This window comes from Chiloscyllium plagiosum, unplaced genomic scaffold (genome assembly GCF_037043375.1).
Source record: "Chiloscyllium plagiosum isolate Xiang-an unplaced genomic scaffold, Cpla_swu_hap1 HiC_scaffold_53X, whole genome shotgun sequence".
Lineage (NCBI taxonomy): Eukaryota > Metazoa > Chordata > Chondrichthyes > Orectolobiformes > Hemiscylliidae > Chiloscyllium > Chiloscyllium plagiosum.
In genome coordinates, this window is record NW_028270191.1 from 23,536,875 (window position 1) to 23,560,145 (window position 23,271).

Sequence of the window (23,271 nt, forward strand, 5' to 3'; positions counted from 1 at the left end):
GCTACAAGACCAGATCAGGGGCTAAAATCCTGCAGTGAACAACTCACCTCCTGACTTCCCACAGCCTCTCCACCATCTACAAGGCCCAAGTCAGGAGTGTGATGGAATACTCCCCACTTGCCTGGATGGGGGCAGCTCCAACAACACTCAAGAAGCTCAACACCATCCAGGACAAAGCAGCCCCCGCTAGATTGGCACCACATCCACAAACATCCACTCCCTCTACCACCGATGTTCAGTAGCAGCAGTGTGTACTATCTACAAGATGCCCTGCAGAAATTCATCAAAATCCCTCAGACAGCATCCTCCAAACCCATGACCACTTCCATCTAGAAGGACAAGGGCAGCAGATACTTGGGAACACAACCACCTGCAAGTTCCCCTCCCAGCCACTCACCATCCTGAATTGGAAATATATCACCATTCCTTCAGTGTCGCTGGGTCAAAATCCTGGAATTCTCTCCCTAAGGATATTATAGGCCTATCTATAGCATGTGGACTGCAGTGTTTCAAAAGGCACACTATCACCTTCTTCAAGTTAATTAGGGATGGACAATAAATACTGGCCCAGCCAGTGATGTCCATCCTGTGGACGAATCAAACAAAGTAGGCTGATGGGTATACACCAGGAAACACTCCTCACGTTGGCCAACCTGCAGAGCTGGGAAGAGTCCAGCTTAAATTTGACTCAAGGGTTCACATCCATGATGGAACCTCTGCTGATACCTTCTTTCAGCAATTCCATTATTTACACTTTCTATGTCACTACCTTTTGTTAAAATGGAGAACAAAAATAGTGCAACTTCGGTTGCCAACCCACTGCACCAAGTACAGGCAGGATACCATTTCAAGTCTGCAATTCTTGACAAAGCAAGGCGTTAATCTCAAGCAGAACACTATGAGACCTTCCATGTCAAAGTCTGGTATCATTGCATCAGGAAGAATCTATGGCTCGTCACCTCAGGACATTTACATTCCTCCTGGAACCTAGCCACATTGGTATAAATGCTGGTAAAAGCTTACCCACACCAAATTCTCAACATGTATCTCAACTGCGAAGCAAAGAAAAGCTTTAAGATAGAGTTTGGAGAATCTCTGAAGTACAATGACCACTGCAATCTGTAGTACACTGCAGCTTAAACATGCAGAAACCTCTGCTGCTGAGCAATGCTGTGATTGCACTCAGAGGTGATGATGCAAAATGTATTTCAATAATTGGTTCACCAAGCTCACTGCTAAATTCATTATTCATATATGATTTAACTTTGCTTTGGTAGCAGTAATTTTATGAAGACTGAACAATATATGCCTAATGACCTATTGCTATGGAATAGCCATCAATCAGCTAAGCTGCTTGGTGAATTGTGACTCCTTTGTCTCCATTTGTATCACAGACCATAACGGCTCGAACAAATCAAGAAACCAGGTACCTGGTTCATGGGGTATTTCATTCCATGTGTTAAATGCCTGCCCCGTTTACTGATCCCATTGTCAGATTCTGACTTTAAAATCTTTTCATGGTCGCCTTTCTCCTCCCCCTCGGAGTGTCCCCTTGTCTGCTTTCGCTTCCTCCGCCTGTTCCTTCTTTCCTTGGCACTTTTCGAGCTGAGTTTCGACAACTCTGATGAGCTTTGTGACATTCTTCCTTCCTCGTCTTCGTCAAGCGCATCTTCCGAAACAGTGCCCGCAGAGGTGGCTGTCGCAGCAGCCAGCTAGACACACAGATAAATAAACACAGAGTTACATCCAATTGGAGCTTCATTGAAATATTTACCTAGATTGGATAATGCAAAAGAATACAAGTGATCTTGAAAAGATTTGGGTGAAATGGCAAGTTGACAAACGTCAGGGTAAGGATTTGAAACCATTTTGTCGACAACAACTAAACTTTTTGAAAATAAATGGATTTTTAGCATCTACTGTCGAGCTCAAATCCCTGCAAATCCACATGGCATTACACAAATGTCATTAGCTCACAAGAAACGTGCATCATATTTTACAATACATTAGGCTGACCACATCCAGGTTCGTGCAGCCAGAGCATCTTTGTACAGAGCTGATTCATTGGACGAAATGATCTTGAGCTCACAAATGCTGATTCAAGATGAAGAGTGGAGGAATGGATGGTTCAAATGTAAGAGTAGGGAGGTTATGCTTTAATTATCCAGGGCATTGCTGAGACTACATCTGTGGTGCTGTGTATAGTACAGGTCAACATACATAAAAAAGAATGTTAATGCATTGGAAGCAGTTCAGAGAAGGTTTCCGAGACTAATCCCTGGAACAAGTGGATTGCCTTACAAGGAAAGGCTGGACAGTCTAGGCCTGTGTCCTCTGGAGTTCAGAAGAGTCAGAGGTGACTTAATTGAAACATATAATATTCTGAGGGGACTTGACCAGGTGGATGTGGAAAGGATGTTTCCTCTTGTGGGAGAATCTAGAATTAGGGGTCATTGTTTTAAAATAAGTGGTTGCCCATTTAAGTCGGAGATGAGGAAACATTTTTTTCTGAGGGTTGTGAGTCTTTGGAATTCCCTTCCTCAAAAGGCAGTGGATGTAGAATCATTCAATATGTTGAAGGCAGAGGGAGATAGATTCTTGATAACCAAGAGGATGAAAGATTATCTGGGGATATAGAGTCATTGAGTCAAGAGCTTCACAGCATGGAAACAGACCCTTTGGTCCAACTTGTTCGTGCTGACCAGAGATCCTAAATTAATCCAGTCCCATTTGCCAGCACTTGGCCCATATCCCTCTAAACCCTTACTATTCATACACCCATCCAGATGCCTTTTAAATGTTGCAATTGTACCAGCCTCCACCACTTCCTCTGGCTCCTCATTCCATACACGCGCCCTCCTCTGTGTGAAAAAGTTGCCTCTTAGGTCCCTTTTATATCTTTCCCCTCTCACCTTAAACCTATGCCCTCTAGTTTTGGACCCCCCCACCCCAGGGAAAAGACCTTGTATACTTACCCTATCATTAATATGCCTTATGAAAATCCATGTAGATAACATCCACTGCAGTACACTCATCAATCCTCCTTGTTACTTGCCCAAAAGATTCAATTAGGTTAGTAAGACCTGACCTTCTGTCGTGATTGGAATAAGGTCAGCCAGATGGACCTCACAGGAAATGAGCTGTTAGTCCAATCAAGGCTGACAGATAAGAACAGGAGTGTCACTAACTTCTGGAGAAGCTAGGGTTGGTTTCCTTAAAACAGAGTAGGCTAAGGGGTGACTTAATTGAGGTGCACAAAATAATGAAGGGCTTGGAGTGGACAAGGAAGACCTGTGTTCCCCCACTGGAGAGATCAATTAGCAAGTAGCACAATTTACGATGATTGGTACGAGGATTAGAGGGGACCTGAGGAATTCACTGCCTGGAATTCACTGGCTGGTTCAGTGATTGAGGTGCAAACCCTCAGCCCATTGAAAAGGAACTTGGATCTTTCCTTGAAGCACTGGAACCTGCAGGACTGCAGACCAAAGGCTGGTCTGTGGGATTAGAACAGACAGACAGTCTGTTTATTCTGCCAGTGCAGAGATAATTGGCGAAACGGTCTCTTTCTGTGATGAAACTTCACGATGGTTTGTATAGTACGGCGGCCAGTAAATAGCATTGACTGCACAGCTTTGCAATTTGGTTTTTGCTTTAATGATTTAGCAAGCACTAATTCAATTTATCAACTGCTTCAGTGTAAGTTAATTGAGGGCCAGTAAATTAAATACAGTACATGACTTAAATAGAAGATAGCTTGAGGAACGAAATCATGCATTGCTGTATTTCTTCTGAGATCTAACATAAAAGCCCAGAAAGTTTCTTAGCGAGGGGTCAAAGTAAAGTATTAAGGACGTATGTGGACCTTTGATATAGATTAAGATATTGGACCCTAATGTTTTACAGTAGTCTGTTGCTCCATTTAATCCACAAATGTACATGTTGAAAGGACAAGATTTCAAAGTAGAGTTTTGTGAAATATAGTGAAATATTATAACAAAATATTATCATAAAATTATTCTTTTACTTCACTTCTTTGGTAGTTTTTTTCTTATGGAAGAATCATCACAAGTATCAAAAGAAGAAACATATGTATGATTTTTTGACATTTGAAGTTCAGAAAGTTTTATGCTTTTACCCATTACGAGATATAACTGCTCAAAGGTTCTGAAACTCCATTTTTGATTTTTCATCCATTTATGAAGAATCTAAAGACAAAATCTCATTGTATTTAAAAGTTTGTAGCTTTTCCCACATCACCCCTCTAATTCTTCATGTGCCATTGGAAAGAATAATTATACATCAATTTGAAGGCTCAATGCAAACTTTCTCCAGCAATGAGCTGGTTGAACTTCCCCATAGATTGGGAAGGATAGAAGTGAACTGAAGGAGGTTCCTGTGCAAGTGGTAGTCTACAACATGGCAGCATGCACTCTGTGCACCTACAATTATATTCATTGATATTGATATTCAATGACCAGCATTTGATGCCCAACCGTAATTGCCTAGAGTACAGTTAAGAGTTAACTACATCATGGTGGTCTGGAGTCTTCTTCCCGAAAGGACACAGAAACACAGAAAATCAGAGCAGGAGTAAGCCATTCGGCTCTTTGAGCCTGCACTGCTTGATTTCCTTTTTGTAAATCCATGCTGATTCTGTCCAAACCAGCCACTGTTTTCAAAGAACTCTGCTACTGAATCTTTTATACCAAGGATTCTTCTGTTTTCTCCACTACCGATTTCAGGCTAACCAATCTATTATTACGAGTTTTTCTCTCTCTTCTTTTCATGGTTGGGTTAGATTAGATTGGTAGTAGTTTGGCGCACTGACCTTTACACCGCTGAGGCCAAACGCCAGCTCGCAGATACCTCCTCCTACCGTCCCCTTGACCATGACCCCACCCCCCACCACCAAACCATCATCTCCCAGACCATCCATAACCTCACCACCTCAGGGGACCTCCCATCCACCGCCTCCAACCTCATAGTCCCACAACCCCGCACCGCCCGTTTCTACCTCCTGCCCAAAATCCACAAACCTGACTGCCCCGGACGACCCATCGTCTCAGCCTGCTCCTGCCCAACCGAACTCATCTCGGCATACCTCGACACGGTCCTGTCCCCATTAGTCCAAGAACTCCCCACCTACATTCGTGACACCACCCACGCCCTCCACCTCCTCCAGGATTTCCGCTTCCCCGGTCCCCAACGCCTCATCTTCACCATGGACATCCAGTCCCTGTACACCTCCATCCCCCATCACGAAGGACTCAAAGCACTCCGCTTCTTCCTTTCCCGCCGTACCACCCAGTACCCTTCCACCGACACCCTCCTTCGACTGACCGAACTGGTCCTCACCCTGAACAACTTTTCTTTCCAATCCTCCCACTTTCTCCAAACAAAAGGAGTAGCCATGGGCACCCGCATGGGCCCCAGCTATGCCTGCCTCTTCGTAGGGTATGTGGAACAATCCATCTTCCGCAACTACACTGGCCCCACCCCCCATCTTTTCCTTCGCTACATTGATGACTGTATCGGCGCTACCTCGTGCTCCCACGAGGAGGTTGAACAGTTCATCCACTACACTAACACCTTCCACCCCGACCTCAAATTCACCTGGACAGTCTCGGACTCCTCCCTCCCCTTCCTAGACCTTTCTGTTTCTATCTCAGGCGACCGAATCAACACGGACATCTACTACAAACCAACCGACTCCCACAGCTACCTGGACTACACCTCCTCCCATCCTGCCCCCTGTAAAAACGCCATCCCATTCTCCCAATTCCTTCGTCTCCGCCGCATCTGCTCCCAGGAGGACCAGTTCAAAATACGTACAACACAGATGGCCTCCTTCTTCAAGGACCGCAATTTCCCCCCCGACGTGGTCGACGGTGCCCTCCACCGCATCTCCTCCACTTCCTGCTCCTCCGCCCTTGAGCCCCGCCCCTCCAACCGCCACCAGGACAGAACCCCACTGGTCCTCACCTACCACCCCACCAATCTCCATATACAGCGCATCATCCGCCGTCACTTCCGCCACCTCCAAACAGACCCCAGCACCAAGGATATATTTCCCTCCCCTCCCCTATCAGCTTTCCGTAGAGACCACTCCCTCCGCGACTCCCTTGTCAGATCCACACCCCCCACCGACCCAACCTCCACTCCCGGCACCTTCCCTTGCAACCGCAGGAGGTGCAACACTTGCGCCCACACCTCCCCCCTCACTTCTCTCCAAGGCCCCAAAGGAAACTTCCATATCCGCCACAGATTCACCTGCACCTCCACCCACATCATCTACTGCATCCGCTGCAGCCGGTGTGGCCTCCTCTATATTGGGGAAACAGGCCGCCTACTTGCGGAGCGATTCAGAGAGCACCTCTGGGCCACCCGGACGAACCAACCCAACCAACCTGTAGCACAGCATTTCAACTCCCCCTCCCACTCCACCGAGGATATGCAGGTCATTGGACTCATCCACCGCCAAACCACAACAACCCGACGGTCGGAGGAGGAGCGTCTTATCTTCCGACTGGGAACCCTCCAACCGCAGGGGATGAACTTGGACTTCACCAGTTTCTTCATCCCCCCTCCCCCCACCTTGTCTCAGCCGGATCCCTCCAGCCCGGCACCGCCTTCCTGACCTGCAGTCTTCTTCTTGACCTCTCCGCCTCCATCCTACTCCGACCTATCACCCTCACCTTGACCTCTTTCCACCTATCACATTTCCAACGCCCCTCCTCCAAGTCCCTCCTCCCTACCTTTTATCTTCTCCTGCTGAACACTCTCTGCTCATTCCTGAAGAAGGGCCTGTGCCCGAAACGTCGAATCTCCTGTTCCCTGGATGCTGCCTGACCTGCTGTGCTGTTCCAGCAATAAAGTTTCAACTTAGATTAGATTCCTTCCAATCTATAGGAACTGTTCAGAGTCTACTGAATCCTGAACGATGACTACCTATGCCTGCACTATTTCTAGGGCAGCTTCCTATTGCACTCTGGGCTATAGATTATCAGGCCCTGGGGATTTATCTGCCTTTAGTCCCATCAATTTCCCCAAACACCATTTCTCTACTAATACTGATTTCCTTCAATTCCTCCCTGTCACTAGACTCTGGTGTTCCCCAACGTTTCTGACATGTTATTTGTGTTCGCCTTTGTGAAGGCAGAACCAAAAAATGTATTTAATTGGTCTGCCATCTCTTGGTTCCCCATTATAACTTCCCCTGTTTCTGGCTGCAAGGGATCACCACCTTCACTAATCGGTTTCTCGTCACATACCTATAGAAGCTTTTCCAATCAGTTTGTGTGTTCCCTACAACCTTTCTGTCATACTCTATTCATCCTCTCTTAATCAACCCCTTTGTCCTCCTTTGCTGAAATCTAAACTGCTCCCAATCCTCAGGCCTGCTGGTCTTTTTTTGGCCAATTCGGATGGTCCTCCCTTGGATCTAATACGATTCCTAATTTCACTAATGCACAGTCAAAATAAGGAAGACCATGAAATAGATTGTGAGGCAAGACTAAAATGTCAGTAGAGAAAAATAAAGGCCTTTTATGTGGCTAAGATTTCAATGGTTCAACTACCCACTCAAGAACAATGACGCCTAATCCTTTGACTTGTACAGTTCATAATGACTACAGTTTTTGTGTCCCAGAGTTATTCCTTAAGCTTTAAAGAGATTAGAATTCACTTCAGAGAAGATCAAATTTTGGGACAGAACTTTCATTAGTTGATGCCAAAGTAATATTCTGCCAAACTGACTCATTTTTCATGTCAACCCTTCCCTGACAGTACAGATGCTTCTGACAGAAAATTTGAACGCTTGCTTTTTCTCTCCACAGATGCTACTCAAGCTGCTGAGTATTTTCAGCATCTGCAGCCACTTGCTTTTATATTTTCTGTCTTGTGGAGAATGTTGAAATGGGTTGTTTCTTGAGGGACTAATGTATTAAACGTTCTGCTGGACTCAAAACTATCTACTTCTATTGATACGAAATAGTTAACTATTTTAGAGGCCAGAGCATTTGGAGAAGTTTGACTAATCAATTAAAATTAATAGAATTCAGAAGATAGTCATGAACCCTAATTCACAATATTGTGATCCACAAGTGCCCAAGAAACAAAGGTCATTCACCCAACCTTAAAAACAGTTAATGTAGCAAGATACAGAGCTACGCAGCCAAAACATTGGGAACTGAAAATTTGAGGGAAGTTGATAAACAAGTTGTATTGGTTCAGCCAAGAACAAAAACATTGAAATGACATGAAGTCCTCAGGAGTTAAATGCTTTGATCCTGGAAATGCAATTGCCATTGCAAGATGCTCTAAATACTGATACAAAGAATTTAATATGCTAGGAAAAATATCATAGGAAATAGAAACAGAGGAAATAGAAGCAGAAGATAGCCATTTGTCCCCTCAAACCTCCTCCTGCAGATTCATGATACAGTGACCCAACAGCTTCAACTACTGATTTCCAAAATAGTTTGGCAATGTTTTGGAGAAATTGGGTCAAACAATTGGGCTAAACTGTTCATACAAAATTTTAACCAGGCTTAAGTTTTCATAAACTTAGTTACAGCTTATTTGTGCCTTTTAAGAATGTAATGACTCATTAATTTTACAATTTCAAATTAGAAATTTCGAATGTTATGAGCGGGAAACGAAGAGTATATTAGAATGTGAAATGTTAGAACCAACTGCATGCTAATTAGGGTTTTAAAGCAGATGGTCTACAGTCAGGTCTTTGAAGAGATTTTTTGCCTATTTTCTTGCTATTAATGCATAGTATGCCAGCCCAATGCTGATCAATTTGTCCAAAAAAACTTGATTCCCATTAGACTAATTTCAATTCCATCTACCTATCGTTTCATCATTCAATCTCATACCAAACCTGTTATTATAACTTAATTTGTTAAACCTTGGTGTCAGGCTGTTAAATCTGCATTTCCACCATTCATATTCGACATATCCTTCCTGAGGTATAATATCCAAAACTGAGTGCAGTGCTCCACATAGGACATGACTGAGGCTTTGTATTACTGAAGCATCTCACTTGCTCTACATGAGACAGAAGCCCTTTTAATCTTTTGTACCTAAACACTAGCTTTCCAGGTTGCAAACATGGCCATGGAGAGCCCATCCCCAGTCCTGACCTTCTTTTCATAAAGAAAACACTGCGATTTGTCTTGACACCTACCCAAAATGCAGGCCAAATTCTGGAGTTTTGCTCTCCCATTCAGACTATCTATGGCCTTTGTGAAAATTGAGTGCAGGGTTGCAAAATCAAGAAGGGCAGCCAGGTTCTTCAGTAACATTACTGACAAGGGGAAATTCAACCTCTATAATAAATAGTAGCAGAAGGTCAATTATGATTTAACAAATGTCTTATATCAAAGTCTTCGATTCATCTCAAGTTTTTAAAAGAAGCTTTGAAAATCAACATATATTCCCCTTCCCTCCATGTTTTTGTCTTTTTCAATTGACTGGACTGAAACAAAATCTTCACTGTCAATTAAGTTGTCCCACTGAAACAATATGGCAGATGCTGGTTCCTGTCTAAAAATGAGTTATAAGAAATCTCTCAGGGCAACACAGATCCTCCATAAACAGTGAGTGTGTGTGTGCCTGTATAGAGAAATAGAAGGCAGCAATCAAGGCGATCTTGTGATCTAATTGGAAAACAATGTTGACAATGTTGCTATGGATACCAACAGAATGATTATTTCTTATTTTAAAGTTCCAACCTCAAATACCTCAAGACTGTCCCACCCCAATATAAAATACTTAAGATGCAAACCAGAGCATCCTCTTGCTGCTTCTTCAGCTGTTCCAGCATCTGTTTGAACTCCTGCTCTTTCTGCTCAGCTTCCTCCAGGGTAGCTTGGTTCTGCTCCTCATAGGCCATGGCGACCACAGCCAGAATCAAGTTGACCAGGTAAAAAGAACCCACGAAGATGACAAGAACAAAGAAGATCATGTACGTCTTCCCCGCTGCTCTTAATGTCTGCAAAAGACACAATTTGTTTTTAAGTTCATTTTTATCAAACATACAGGGTCACTTTCAATAATCAAACATGGGTACAGTGACACCCATCTATCAGCTTATTATAGATTCATAGGATGGTTGTATCACATGAGGCTGGTCACTCATTCCATTGTGCTCATGCTTCCATATTCCACATTCTATTCTTTTCAGTTGTTTATCCAATTCTCTTTTGACAACAGTGATCCAATCTGCTTCCACCACACCCTCAGGCAAGGCATTCCAGATCCCAACCATTTCCCCAAGTGAATGGGTTTTTCTCCATGTTGGCAACTCCTCTTTTGCCAATCATTTTAAATCGGTGCCCCCTGGTTTCCCTTCAGTCAATGGGAATGGTTTCTCTCCATCTACTCTGCCTAGTCCCCTTGTAATTGTCTATCAAATCTCTGCCTTTCTCTTCTCCTACCTCATATATCAGTTATAAAACCTCTCACTGTTTGTGGCATTTTTATAGAGACCTTACTATATCTCAAAAACAGTTCAAAGCACTTCATAGTCAGTGGATATTCATATGGGCAAATGTCGCTACTGTTCTTACAAATATTTTGACAGTGTTGGTTGAGGAAAGAACTTTGCTAAGATATTGGGAAAACTTTCTTCAAATATTGCCAAGGGATCCCTCATACCCATGTGAACAGACATGACCTTGGCTTAACATTTCATCTGTAGGGCAGCATCTTAGAAAATTCTGCTCTCCCTCAGTACTGCACTGCAATGTCAGCTGAGTCGAAGCTCTGAAATTGGTACAATATGAATGCACAAAGCATGTCCCCAGATAAGTTGGAACCAGAGAAGCAATTTTGAAAATTCATTTGCTGGAGAGTAAATAGATCGGAGATAGACGGTTTTGCAATGAGTTCCCATCACATGAAACAACAGGCCAAGCACCCGAGACTGTGAACCCGTGACATGGTTTTGCAAGTTTATCAACACTCCATAGTTAATAACACAATATACTGCTGACACCAACTATATAGCAATCTCTTGAACACTTTGTTACACTTTAGTTAAAATGTGTGTTCAATTATTCAAATTAATTGGGTTAATCCTTCTTTAAAATTGGTACATGCATTTATACACATATCTAGAATATTGCAAACAGTTTTGGGCCCCTTATCTGCTCAGCTGACATTGGGTATGGAGGGACTCTCTTATGAGAAAAGGTTGAAAAGGTTGAGTAGGTTGGACCTGTACTCACTGGAGGTTAGAAGAATGAGAGGCAACCTTATTGAAACACACAAGATTCTTAGAGGACTTGGCAGCGGAGAAACAGGAGAGTGGGAGAGTCTAGGACCATAGGGCAACATCTCAGAATAAGGAGTTTTGCATTTAAGACAGAAATGAAGATGAATTTCTTCTTACAGAGGGGAGTGAATCTGTGAAATTCTTTACCACAGAAGGTTGTAGATGCTGGGTCATTCAGTATATTCAAGGCTGAGACAGACAGAGTTTTAATCAGGAAGGGAATCAAGGGTTATGGAGTAAAGGCAGGAAAGTGGGGTTGAGGATTATCAGGGAGGAAGTGAGGACTACAGATGCTGGAGATCAGAGTAGCCATGGGCACCCGCATGGGCCCCAGCTATGCCTGCTTCTTCATAGGATATGTGGAACAGTCCATCTTCCACAGCTACACTGGCACCACCCCCCATCTTTTCTTCCACTACATCGATGACTGTATCGGCGCTGCCTCGTGCTCCCACGAGGAGGTTGAACAGTTCATCCACTTTACCAACACCTTCCACCCCGACCTCAAATTTACCTGGACCATCTCAGACTCCTCCCTCCCCTTCCTAGACCTCTCCATTTCTATCTCGGGCGACCGAATCAACACGGACATTTACTATAAACCGACCGCTACGTAGACTACATCTCCTCCCACCCTGCCTCCTGTAAAAATGCCATCCCATATTCCCAATTCCTTCGTTTCCGCCGCATCTGCTTCCAAGAGGACCAGTTCCAATACCGTACAACCCAGATGGAAGACACTTTCCTCATTCCTGAAGAAGGGCTCATGCCCGAAACGTCGATTCTCCTGCTCCTTGGATGCTGCCTGACCTGCTGCGCTTTTCCAGCAACACATTTTCAGCTTTGAGGATTATCAGATCAGCCACGATCTCATTGAATGGCGGAGCAGACTCAATGGGCTGAATGGTCTACTTCTGTTCTTATGTCTTATGGTCTCACTTCCTCCGAGAAGTGGTGGGACAGATATTTGGGTGGCAATAGAACTGGAGGTTATAAGGGGTATGTAAAGACCGAGGCTCTCAAATGCTCCATGCAACTGGAATTCTGTGTAAGGGTGTCAACTATGAATAGTGGAAGCGTGTTGGTAGATGAATATCCTGCAGTTTTTCTCAAATGCCTTTGGAATCAGGAAATAGTTAAACTGAAATTTTTCCTCTGAAAATTAAATAGACCCGCGTTATGGTACATTTACCCGAGATGGGATAGGAACAGACCCTTTGGGCTAAATAGCTTTTTCTTCAACCATTTTGGGAAAAGCTTGTCTGTGTCATGTTTCATATGTCGCAAAACATCAAGGTGGAGATAGACAGATTTTTGATTCACAATGGAATCAATAATTCTGGAGGGCAGGAAAGTGAAGTTAAATTTACAATCAGATCATCCATAATTGCACTGAATTGCAGAAGAGCAATTATATCAGCCATGACCAAATGGCAAAACAGACTTGGTAGGCCAAATGGCCTAATTCTGTTCCTATACATTATAGTATAAGAGGCTTGAGGGGTCAAAAGGTCTACTCCTGCTCCTATTTCTTATGTTCTTACAATACGGAAACCTATTCATCATATATTACACACAAAGCACACACAGTTTCCCTGCACTCTAAGATTCTGCTCTGATTATTGAATTAATATTGCCCTTCAGTTGTCCTGTGCCATTGTTGGTCAATCTGACCAATGAATAGACCAATTATAGAATCTTGCAAATTGCAGGTAAATCGTTGTCAGCTATTTGTGTTTAAATCACCATTTTCTCCAATGGATCGCGAAACTGTCTTTCCTGTGTTTTCACTTCTCTGTAGTTCTTTTCTGACTGTTTCCAGTTATCCAGGTCTGTTTGCACACAGACTCTGCTGCTGGCCTTGAGCCAGGTAAGGAGAGGAACAGCAGGTTGATATTGTGCAGCAGGAGCAGATTGGAGTCAGGACAACTGCCAGGAACGGAACTGCTATTTTAGACACAGTTAGCCTATGGATGTTACTCATAAGTTGCTAAGTGCCAAAAAATGAACAATTCTGTTGCATTTTAGAAGGGCAAATCAAGTTAGTATGCAAGTTTTATTCCCTCCACCAACCAACCCTGAAAAAAGCATCTTTCTTCTCAATTTTCTACCTTCTGTATAATCTCCTGAATATCTTGGCTTTTTGTTAGGGTATTAGTTCCATGAGGGGCAATTTAAGTGAGTCAATTAGATCACAGAATTATTACAGTGCAGAATGATGCCATTTATCCCATTGTGCTGCACCAGCTCATCAAGTGAGCATCGTTCCCTCGTGCCAATCCCCTGCCTTTCCCCTGTGCCCTTGCAAATCATTTTTAGCCAAATAACCATCCAATGTCCCTCTTGAATGCCTCAATGGAACTGCCTCCCCCACATTCCCAGGTAGTACATTCCAGACCCTAACTACTCGCCTCACCTCCCCCTCACCTCATTCCTTTCAATCTCTGTCCCTCTCATTCCTGTTCCTTTTCCATGTGGGAACAGTTTGTGCCGAGCTACTCTGTCCAGCCCCTCCCCCATGATGTTGGAACCCTCTCTCAGATCTCCCTCTCAGCCTTCTTCTCTCCAAGGAGAACAGTCCCAATGTCTTCAATCTCTCCTCCTCACTGAAGTTTGTCATCCCTGGAACCATTCTGGTAAATCCCTTCTGCCCTCTCTCTCCAATGTGTTCACATCTTTCCTACAGTGAGGGGCCCACAACTGGACACAACCCTCCAGCTGAGGTCTAACAAGGGTCTTGTACAAGTTCAACATCACCTCCCTGCTCTTGTACTCTAAATGGCTACAATGTGTGAAATAACTCCACAGAGGCCAGTATCCTGTCATTAAGTCTCCCCTTATTTATACGTGGAGAGTCCTTGACTCTGATCCAGCTCCCTCAGAGGCAGCTCTCAGAGTGAACAGAACCTCTGACATTCCTGTTTATATCTGTCAGCCAGGGCTCCCTAATTAAATCAGGTTAACGGCCCCAATCAGGGAACTCACATTCTATGAGGTCCACCTGGCTGACCTGTTACAATCACTACTGTCTGGTTCAAAATAAGTCAAGAGTGCGGGCTTGATTTGAAAATTTAAATTTTGCTGTAATTCTTTGTCTGGCTATGTCTAAATCATATACCTAATGAGAAGATATGAGAGATTCCAATTCAGATCTTTCTACCAATTAGAAAAAAAGATGTACTCCGTGCTATCTACCCCCAGATATCACTCTATCCATGAGGCTATATCTTCTCCTTATAACCATACGCCTCATCTTTATACTGAGTGTCTTCCTTGGCATTTGGTCAATTATTTCCTGGAATTTAATATATACACAACAACTGCATTTATTTAACAAATGCCCTGTCCAACATACAATAAAATTAGCCAAACACAACCTGTACCTACACCACCACCACCACCCCCCACACCTCACTGGGGATCTAAACGTTGATTCACAATTGGGACAAGACTATCTGTGAATCTCATGCTTGAACCCTTTCACCTCTTTTGAACAGGAGTGAACCATCTGCTGCCTTCCAATCCTTTGGCAGAATTCCTGTTTCCAAAGATATTTGGGACATTGTAGATAGTATCTTGCGAATACTACGGTTTAAAGAAAAGGCCCCAGAAAACCACCAGGACCCAAAAATCCACCAGAGCCCAGATATCTGCTTCTTTGCTCTTCATTCTATTATTGTACTTTGATGCCATTTTCTTCTGAATATTTACCTCTGGTGAAAGCTCTTCCGGATTTTTAAAAAAAATCTCTGTGGGATTTCCTATTGTTTCTGTCTAACACTGCTGCGCATACTTTAGCTACCTCGACATTATGCTCTTGAAATTTCTCCCCTAAGTTCTTCCATCACCAAACACCTCCCAGTCCTTTCAAGTGATTCTCCTTAAAATGAAATCTCTGACCACCATTGCTCCTAAATTCTCATTCCTTCTACTTTTTGACAATATCTTTATGAAGAGCTTTGGACAGTGTTCTATATGAAAGATACTGTAAAAGTTCAAATTGCTGTTGGATGCAGTAAACAATTTCCCACATGTCTATAAGGTTTATAAAATATACCAACATCTCAAATGTGTGCTTTTAAAATGAACTTAGCAACTACTGAAACCACATGAAATGGCATGTCAGCCTTTATTGCAAGGTAACTGGAGATGGGAAGCCTTGCCTCAATAATAATGACACCACATTTGGAGTAATGTGAGCAATTTTCGCCTGTATTTAAAGAAGGATGCACTTGCAATGGAGGTGGTATAGTGAAGGTTCATGAGACTGATCCCTGGGATGAAATGCTGAGTAAACTGGGGTGATATCCTCTTTAGTTTAGAAGATTGAGAGGGAAACTTATTGAAACAGACATGATTCTAAAGGGTCCTGACAGGGTCAATACTGAGAGATTGTTTCCCCTGTCTGAGGAATCAGGAACACAGTGGAGAGGGGGACACAGTCTCAGAATAAGAGGCTGAAGCCTGGGTTCGACTCCCAACTGCTACAAAGATGTACAATAAAATCTCTGAACAGGTTAGTTAGGAATTATTGATAAAGGAGGGAGGAACAAGTGTGACTGTTGGACTGGCACGGGCAATAAACTCCCTGCACAAAATTGTGGCTCAGTGGTTAGCACTGTTGCCTCACAGCGCCAGGGACCCGGGTACGATTCTAGCCTCAGGTGACTGTCAGTCTGTGTGGAGTTTGCACATTCTCCCATATCCAGGTGCTCTGGTTTCCTCCTACAGTCCAAAGATGTGCAGATTAGGTGGATTGGCCATGATTAATTGCCCATAGTGTCCAGGGATGTGTAGGTTAGGTGGATTAGCCATGGGAAATGTGGGGTTTCAGGGATAGGGGAGGGTCTGGGTGGGATGCTGTTTGGAAGGTCGGGGTGGACTTGATGGTCTGAATGGCCTCTTTCGACACTGAAGGATTCTATGAAAAAGGTTTAGATTGTTTGATCGACTGGGTTAGAATCTATTGCCAGTGATTGTAACTGTTCACACAACAAGCTTGTATACTGATTGTGTATGAAAATGAGCAAATTAAATAACATACAAACACACAAGGATAAAATGCCTTGTCACTTACTAGCTGGTACAAATTTTCCCAGAAATCCTGCGTCATGAGTCGAAACAAGGCTAGAAAAGCCCAACCAAACGTGTCGAAACTGGTGTACCCATAGTTAGGATTTCTTCCTGCCTTCATACACATATACCCTTCAGGACATTGGCTGAAAGAAATGTAACAGGTCATGTATGGAATTTAGTTTCCACAAGGGCACATAATGAAAGTCTGCATTTTGCCTTCATACCATTTTATTTATATATTTTTGCTAAGTGAACACTTATACTACAATTTTTTTCAGAATATCAGTTGGGATTCTGACTTCAGGTAACATGGGGTGGATTTTGTTTCACCACTTTGTATTTTCTTGTATCACACACCATTTTTCATTGAAATTGGGCAGGGGAGGGGAAGTAACTTTTTCTGGGTTCTCAGCCAATTGCAGATGACACAAAGATCAAGGGAGTTGTAGATAGTGTAGAAGGTTGGCAAAGCATACAGCAGAATATAGATCAGTTACAGTATTTGCGGAGAAATGGCAGATGGAGTTTAATCCAGGCAAGTATGAGGTTATGCACTTTGGAAGATCAAATGTGAAGGGAAAATATACAGTTTATGGCAGGACACTTATCAGTGTTGATGTAGAGAGGGATTTTGGGATCCGAGTCCATAGCTCCCTGAAAGTGACCACACAAGTAGATAGGGTGGTAGAGAAGGTGTATGGCATGCTTGCCTTTATTTGTCAAGGAATTGAGTACAAGAGTCAGGTTGTCATGTTGCAGCTTTATAAGACTTTGGCTAGACTGCATGGAAGAGTATTGTGTTCAATTCTGGTCACCACATTGCAGAAAAGATCTGGAGGCTTTGGAGAGTGTGCAGAAAAGGTTTATCAAGGTGCTGTCTGGATTAGAGGGTATGAGCTACAAGGAGAGGCTGGACAAACTACGGTTGCTTGCTCTCGAGTGGTGGAGGCTGAGGGGAAACTTGATAGAAGTCTGTAAAATTATGAGAGGCATAGATAGGGTTGACGGTCAGAATCTTATTTTCTCAGTGTTGAAATATCTAATATTAAGGGGCATGCAGTTAAGGTGAGATAGGGAAAATTCAAAGGAGACATAAGGGACAACTTATTTACACAGAGAGTGGTAGGAGCCTGGAGTGCACTCCCAGGGTTAGTGATGGGGGCAGATACAATAGGGGTGTTGAAAAGACCTTTGAATAAGCACATGAATAAGCAAGGACTGGAGGGATATGGACCATAGTAGAAGGGATTAGTTTAATTTGGTGTCATGTTCAGCACACCACAGTGGGCCAAAGGGCCTATTCCTAAGCTGTACTGTTCTATGTTCTATGTTCAATGCAGTCGTCAAATCAAGCACCTGAATCGATACAGAAGTTCAAAACCAGGTGGGAAACCTGTTCAGCGGTTCACTCCTCCTTCCATAGGGATCCATTGCATGAATTGAACAATGAAGACTTTTTTGTGTAACAAAATTGTGAACACATCCTTTATAAATGGGGATTTGACTTTGTTAAACAACAACAAGCACAAGGGAGGTTTTCATCTGTCATGAGGGACAAAGGTAATTCTCAACTTAGACCAGGTTCAGTTGAGGGTACGGTCTCTCCAGAAGGAGTGAGAAAAAGGGCAGATGGGAGATTTGTGCCTTCCTTGATGCATCCTGGTGAAAAACTACAGGCTGGCATTTTAGATGCGGGAAAACTAACCCCTCCTTTGTTTGTGAGATTGTGAATTAGAAGAACTAAATATAGGAAATGAATAAAAAAGCAATATAAATAAACGGGCAAAGGGTCAGCAGCATGTTCTTGCTTCTATATTACCAGAAAGTTCGCCAGAAAATTGAACAGTGCAAATGCAAACCATCAGCAACTGTTTTTCTTGAATAAATTCTGAACTGTCCATCTTCAATGTAACCTGCTGTAAAACCACCCCCAAATACTTTATACAGTAAAAGCATTTGCTGTGAATTTCTTGCTGCTACCCATTAGTCTGTTTCTTTCATCTATTTCAGACAGGAAATTATCGAGTGTAAAATAGGGAATACCACCAGTATTGCTTTGAAAAGTCAGTTTGGATGAAAAATAGATATATCAGTTCCACCACAGTTACTGCCCAACATGCCTCACAGAATCTCACCCTGTAAGCAGGTAATGCAGGACATTTAGAAGGCTTTATTTCTGACACATCTTCAGGTTACATCTACATTTCCTGATGAACGTGCAACTTGACAGGTTGGCTGCCATCAAAAAAATGAGCTCCTTGCATTTTCAAAGCCTTTAACCAGTGAAGTGAATACAGAGACTGAAAGATTGCAGTGGGTGCAGGTGGAAGACAGTGGCTAAGATCTTGAGAGATGGTTGACAATTCCTCTACTGCATGCCAAACGTATTTATAATCACGGACCTACATAAATGGCTTTGGATATCGTGATCCTGGAGACCTATTTCTTTCCCCAATGTCTAAAGAGCTAACTCAAGCTGCTCTTTAATGCAACATTGCCATCCAATGAATGCAGACTGTTGGAACAAGGTTGTCATTCAGCATGCCATCACTGTGAATTTTCGAATGTTAATGTACCTTGGGCATATGCACCAAAAGAACCTGGGGACTACAAGTCATGGGCTTGATTCAGAGAACTGAAAGCCAATTTAAACCTGGGCACACTAGTAACATTAAAACAATCACACCTGGGACCTGAATGTCACCAAAGCTCTGAGGGGTAACAATAATTATATGAAAATAAGAATGCCAAAGAAACCATTCAAACCACTGCAGGTATACTGCATTCAGCAAGTATAAGATGGTCTTAGATACTGCAAGACCTTTTGCAAATTTCTTGACAGAGCAAATAAAAAGTGGGATGTTTCACAATCTGACACCCTCATACAGAAATAGCTTTCCTTAAAATTACTGGCTGCCGAAATCACAGCACAAGATAAGACTAGCGTGAAAGTACACTTCAAAGTGTCAGTGTACTGAGTAAAGGAAAATTCATCAGTGAATTAATTTGCCATATATAGGTCAGTAACTGAAGCCTTGTTGCCCAGTTGCCAACCCTTGTTATACTATATGGTTGGGAAAGGCTTGGTTCAATAAGATGCACGAATAACATGTAAACAATATTCACTTAAGACATTCCAGGCAATAGTCAACTTCAGTAAGAGTCACAATTTAGCAACTGCCCCCTGACATTTAGCAGCATTACCAATGAATCCCTCATTGTCAACATGCTAGGGGTTACTATTGACCAGAAACTCAACTGGACTAGCCATATACACACAGTGGCTACAAGAGTAGGTCAGAGGCTAGAAATACTGCAGCTTGTAACTCATCTCCTCCTGACTCGCCAGAGCCTATCCACCACCTACTAGGCCCAAGTGAGGAGTGTGATGGAATACTCCCCACTTGCCTGGATGGGGGCAGCTCCAATAACACTCAAGAAGCTCAACACCATCCAGGACAAGCAGCTACTTGATTGCCATCACATTCACAAGCATCCACTCCCTCCCCCACCAACGCTCAGTAGTAGCAGTGTGTACTACCGATAAGATGCACTGCAGAAATTCACCAAGGTTTTTCAGACAGGACCTTCCAGACCCACGACCTCTTCCAAGAAGGACAAGGGCAGCAAGTACTTGGGAACACAAACCCCCTGCATATTCCTCTCCAAGCCACTCACCATCCTGAGTTGGAAATATATCATCGTCACTGGGTCAAAATCCTGGAAGTCCCTCCCTAACAGCAAAGTCTACCAGTAGAATGCACAGAAAGCATGAGTACATGTACATGTGAAAGTACATGTGATGCTATTAAGGGAGCCCATCAGTGGCTCAGGAGGGCTGAGTGAAATAAATGCAGAGCAACAACATCAGCACAAAAATGTAACAACGGGTCACAACAGTCTCTAAGGGCAAAATCTTAAGAGCAACAGTGGGCTATGGGTGAGATTGTGGCAAAATTGTGCGACACGTCCAGCGAGACCAATCTCGACTCCAAACAAACTCGATATCGGGAAAAGACAACAAGGAAACCAGAGGGAGCACCTGGAGGCTTCAGCTCACCGCCCGCTCTGAACAATCTCCATGTTAAACACGAGGCATCAACATCTCAGGGCATGCACTATGGGGAACGCATGTGCGTGCACACATACACCTCACGCCCACAGTCAGTGACATCCAACATGTGCCAGCCTCCAAGAACACTTCTGGTCCCCCATCATCGATCCACTTACAGGACTCTTCAGCCCTTCAATGCCCCCCTTGGGATGCCCTGGGAACTCTCATTGTAATGCTGCAGTGAGGACACTGACCCACAGCTCGTGGCCTGGACCGGGCTGGATCTGCAGGCTGTTCATGCACTCTCCCAGTGATTCCTTACTCCGAGACAACCGTGATAAACACAACATCCCTGCCATGACTTGTTCCTCAGTCAGAGATACCAGGCTCCCTGCGCTGCTACCTTGTCCCTCAGTCAGAGATACCAGGCTCACTGTGCTGCTGCCTTGTCCATCAGTCAGAGATACCAGGCTCACTGTGCTGCTGCCTTGTCCCTGAGCCAGAGATACCAGACTCACTGTGCTGCTACCTTGTCCCTCAGTCAGAGATACCAGGCTCACTGTGCTGCTGCCCTGTCCCTCAGTCAGAGATACCAGGCTCACTGTGCTGCTGCCCTGTCCCTCAGTCAGAGATACCAGGCTCACTGTGCTGCTACCTTGTCCCTCAGTCAGAGATACCAGGCTCACTGTGCTGCTGCCTTGTCCCTGAGCCAGAGATACCAGGCTCACTGTGCTGCTGCCTTGTCCCTCAGCCAGAGATACCAGACTCACTGTGCTGCTGTCTTGCCCATCAGTCAGAGATACCAGGCTCACTGTGCTGCTGCCCTGTCCCTCAGTCAGAGATACCAGGCTCACTGTGCTGCTGCCTTGTCCCTCAGCCAGAGATACCAGGCTCACTGCGCTGCTGCCCTGTCCCTCAGTCAGAGATACAGGGCTCACTGTGCTGCTGCCCTGTCCCTCAGTCAGAGATACCAGGCTCACTGTGCTGCTGCCTTGTCCCTCAGTCAGAGATACCAGGCTCACTGTGCTGCTGCCTTGTCCCTCAGTCAGAGATACCAGGCTCACTGTGCTGCTGCCCTGTCCCTCAGTCAGAGATACCAGGCTCACTGTGCTGCTGCCTTGTCCCTGAGCCAGAGATACCAGGCTCACTGTGCTGCTGCCTTGTCCCTCAGCCAGAGATACCAGGCTCACTGTGCTGCTGCCTTGTCCCTCAGCCAGAGATACCAGGCTCATTGTGCTGCTACCTTGTCCCTCAGCCAGAGATGCCAGGCTCACTGTGCTGCTGCCCTGTCCCTCAGTCAGAGATACTAGGCTCACTGTGCTGCTGCCCTGTCCCTCAGTCAGAGATACGAGGCTCACTGTGCTGCTGCCTTGTCCCTCAGTCAGAGATACCAGGCTCACTGTGCTGCTGCCTTGTCCCTCAGTCAGAGATACAGGGCTCACTGTGCAGCTGCCCTGTCCCTCAGCCAGAGATACCAGGGCTCACTGTGCTGCTGCCCTGTCCCTCAGTCAGAGATACCAGGCTCACTGTGCTGCTGCCTTGTCCCTCAGTCAGAGATACCAGGCTCACTGTGCTGCTGCCCTGTCCCTCAGCCAGAGATACCAGCCTCACTGTGCTGCTGCCTTGTCCCTTAGTCAGAGATACCAGGTTCACTGTAGTGCTGCCCTGTCCCTCAGTCAGAGATACCAGGCTCACTATCCTGCTGCCTTGTCCCTCAGTCAGAGATACCAGGCTCACTGTGCTGCTGCCTTGTCCCTCAGCCAGAGATACCAGGCTCACTGTGCTGCTGTCCTGTCCCTCAGTCAGAGATACCAGGCTCACTGTGCTGCTGCCTTGACCCTCAGTCAGAGATACCAGGCTCACTGTGCTGCTGCCCTGTCCCTCAGCCAGAGATACCAGGCTCACTGTGCTGCTGCCTTGACCCTCAGTCAGAGATACCAGGCTCACTGTCCTGCTGCCCTGTCCCTCAGTCAGAGATACCAGGCTCACTGTGCTGTTGCCTTGACCCTCAGTCAGAGATACCAGGCTCACTGTGCTGCTGCCCTGTCCCTCAGCCAGAGATACCAGGCTCACTGTGCTGCTGCCCAGTCCCTCAGTCAGAGATACCAGGCTCACTGTGCTGCTGCACTGTCCCTCAGCCAGAGATACCAGGCTCACTGTGCTGCTGTCCTGTCCCTCAGCCAGAGATACCAGGCTCACTGTGCTGCTGGTCTGTCCCTCAGTCAGAGATACCAGGCTCACTGTGCTGCTGCCCTGTCCCTCAGTCAGAGATACCAGGCTCACTGTGCTGCTGCCCTGTCCCTCAGTCAGAGATACCAGGCTCACTGTAGTACTGCCCTGTCCCTTAGTCAGAGATACCAGGCTCACTGTGCTGCTGCCCTGTCCCTCAGTCAGAGATACCAGGCTCACTGTGCTGCTGCCCTGTCCCTCAGCCAGAGGTGCCAGGCTCACTGTGCTGCTGCCCTGTCCCTCAGTCAGAGATACCAGGCTCACTGTGCTGCTGCCCTGTCCCTCAGCCAGAGATACCAGGCTCACTGTGCTGCTGCCTTGTCCCTCAGTCAGAGATACCAGACTCACTGTGTTGCCTTGCCATTTCGTTCAGACACAGTCGCAGGAAGCTTGCCCTGGTTTTCAGCCGACCTCAGTCACATAAAGGGAGATAGCTTTCACTTAGGGACAGCCTCCGAACCTCAATCACTCAAGGGAGCTAGCCTTCCGTCAGGGACAGCCTCCATACCCAGTCCAGGAGCTTGGACAGGGTCAGTAAGCTACTCGGAACAGTCAGAGTCAGGACCCTCGCCTCATAAAGGATAAGGAGCGGAATGTCAGGCAGCCCACTTCTCATCTTCAGACT

General features: G+C 45.0%; 1 protein-coding gene across 8 annotated transcripts in view; it reads right to left on the bottom strand.

Moving 5' to 3' along the window:
- Window positions 1-23,271, bottom strand: part of LOC122543258 (sodium channel protein type 8 subunit alpha-like) — a 418,530-nt gene that overhangs the window by 266,665 nt on the left and 128,594 nt on the right. For all 8 annotated transcript variants that reach the window (XM_087985565.1, XM_087985570.1, XM_087985567.1 and 5 more), the window contains exons 10-12: window positions 16,365-16,506; window positions 9,797-10,003; window positions 1,431-1,712 (exon numbers count right to left, since the gene is read on the bottom strand). In XM_087985565.1, coding sequence (XP_087841691.1) covers window positions 1,431-1,712; window positions 9,797-10,003; window positions 16,365-16,506 — 631 coding nt within the window. The remainder of the gene's footprint in view (window positions 1-1,430; window positions 1,713-9,796; window positions 10,004-16,364; window positions 16,507-23,271) is intronic.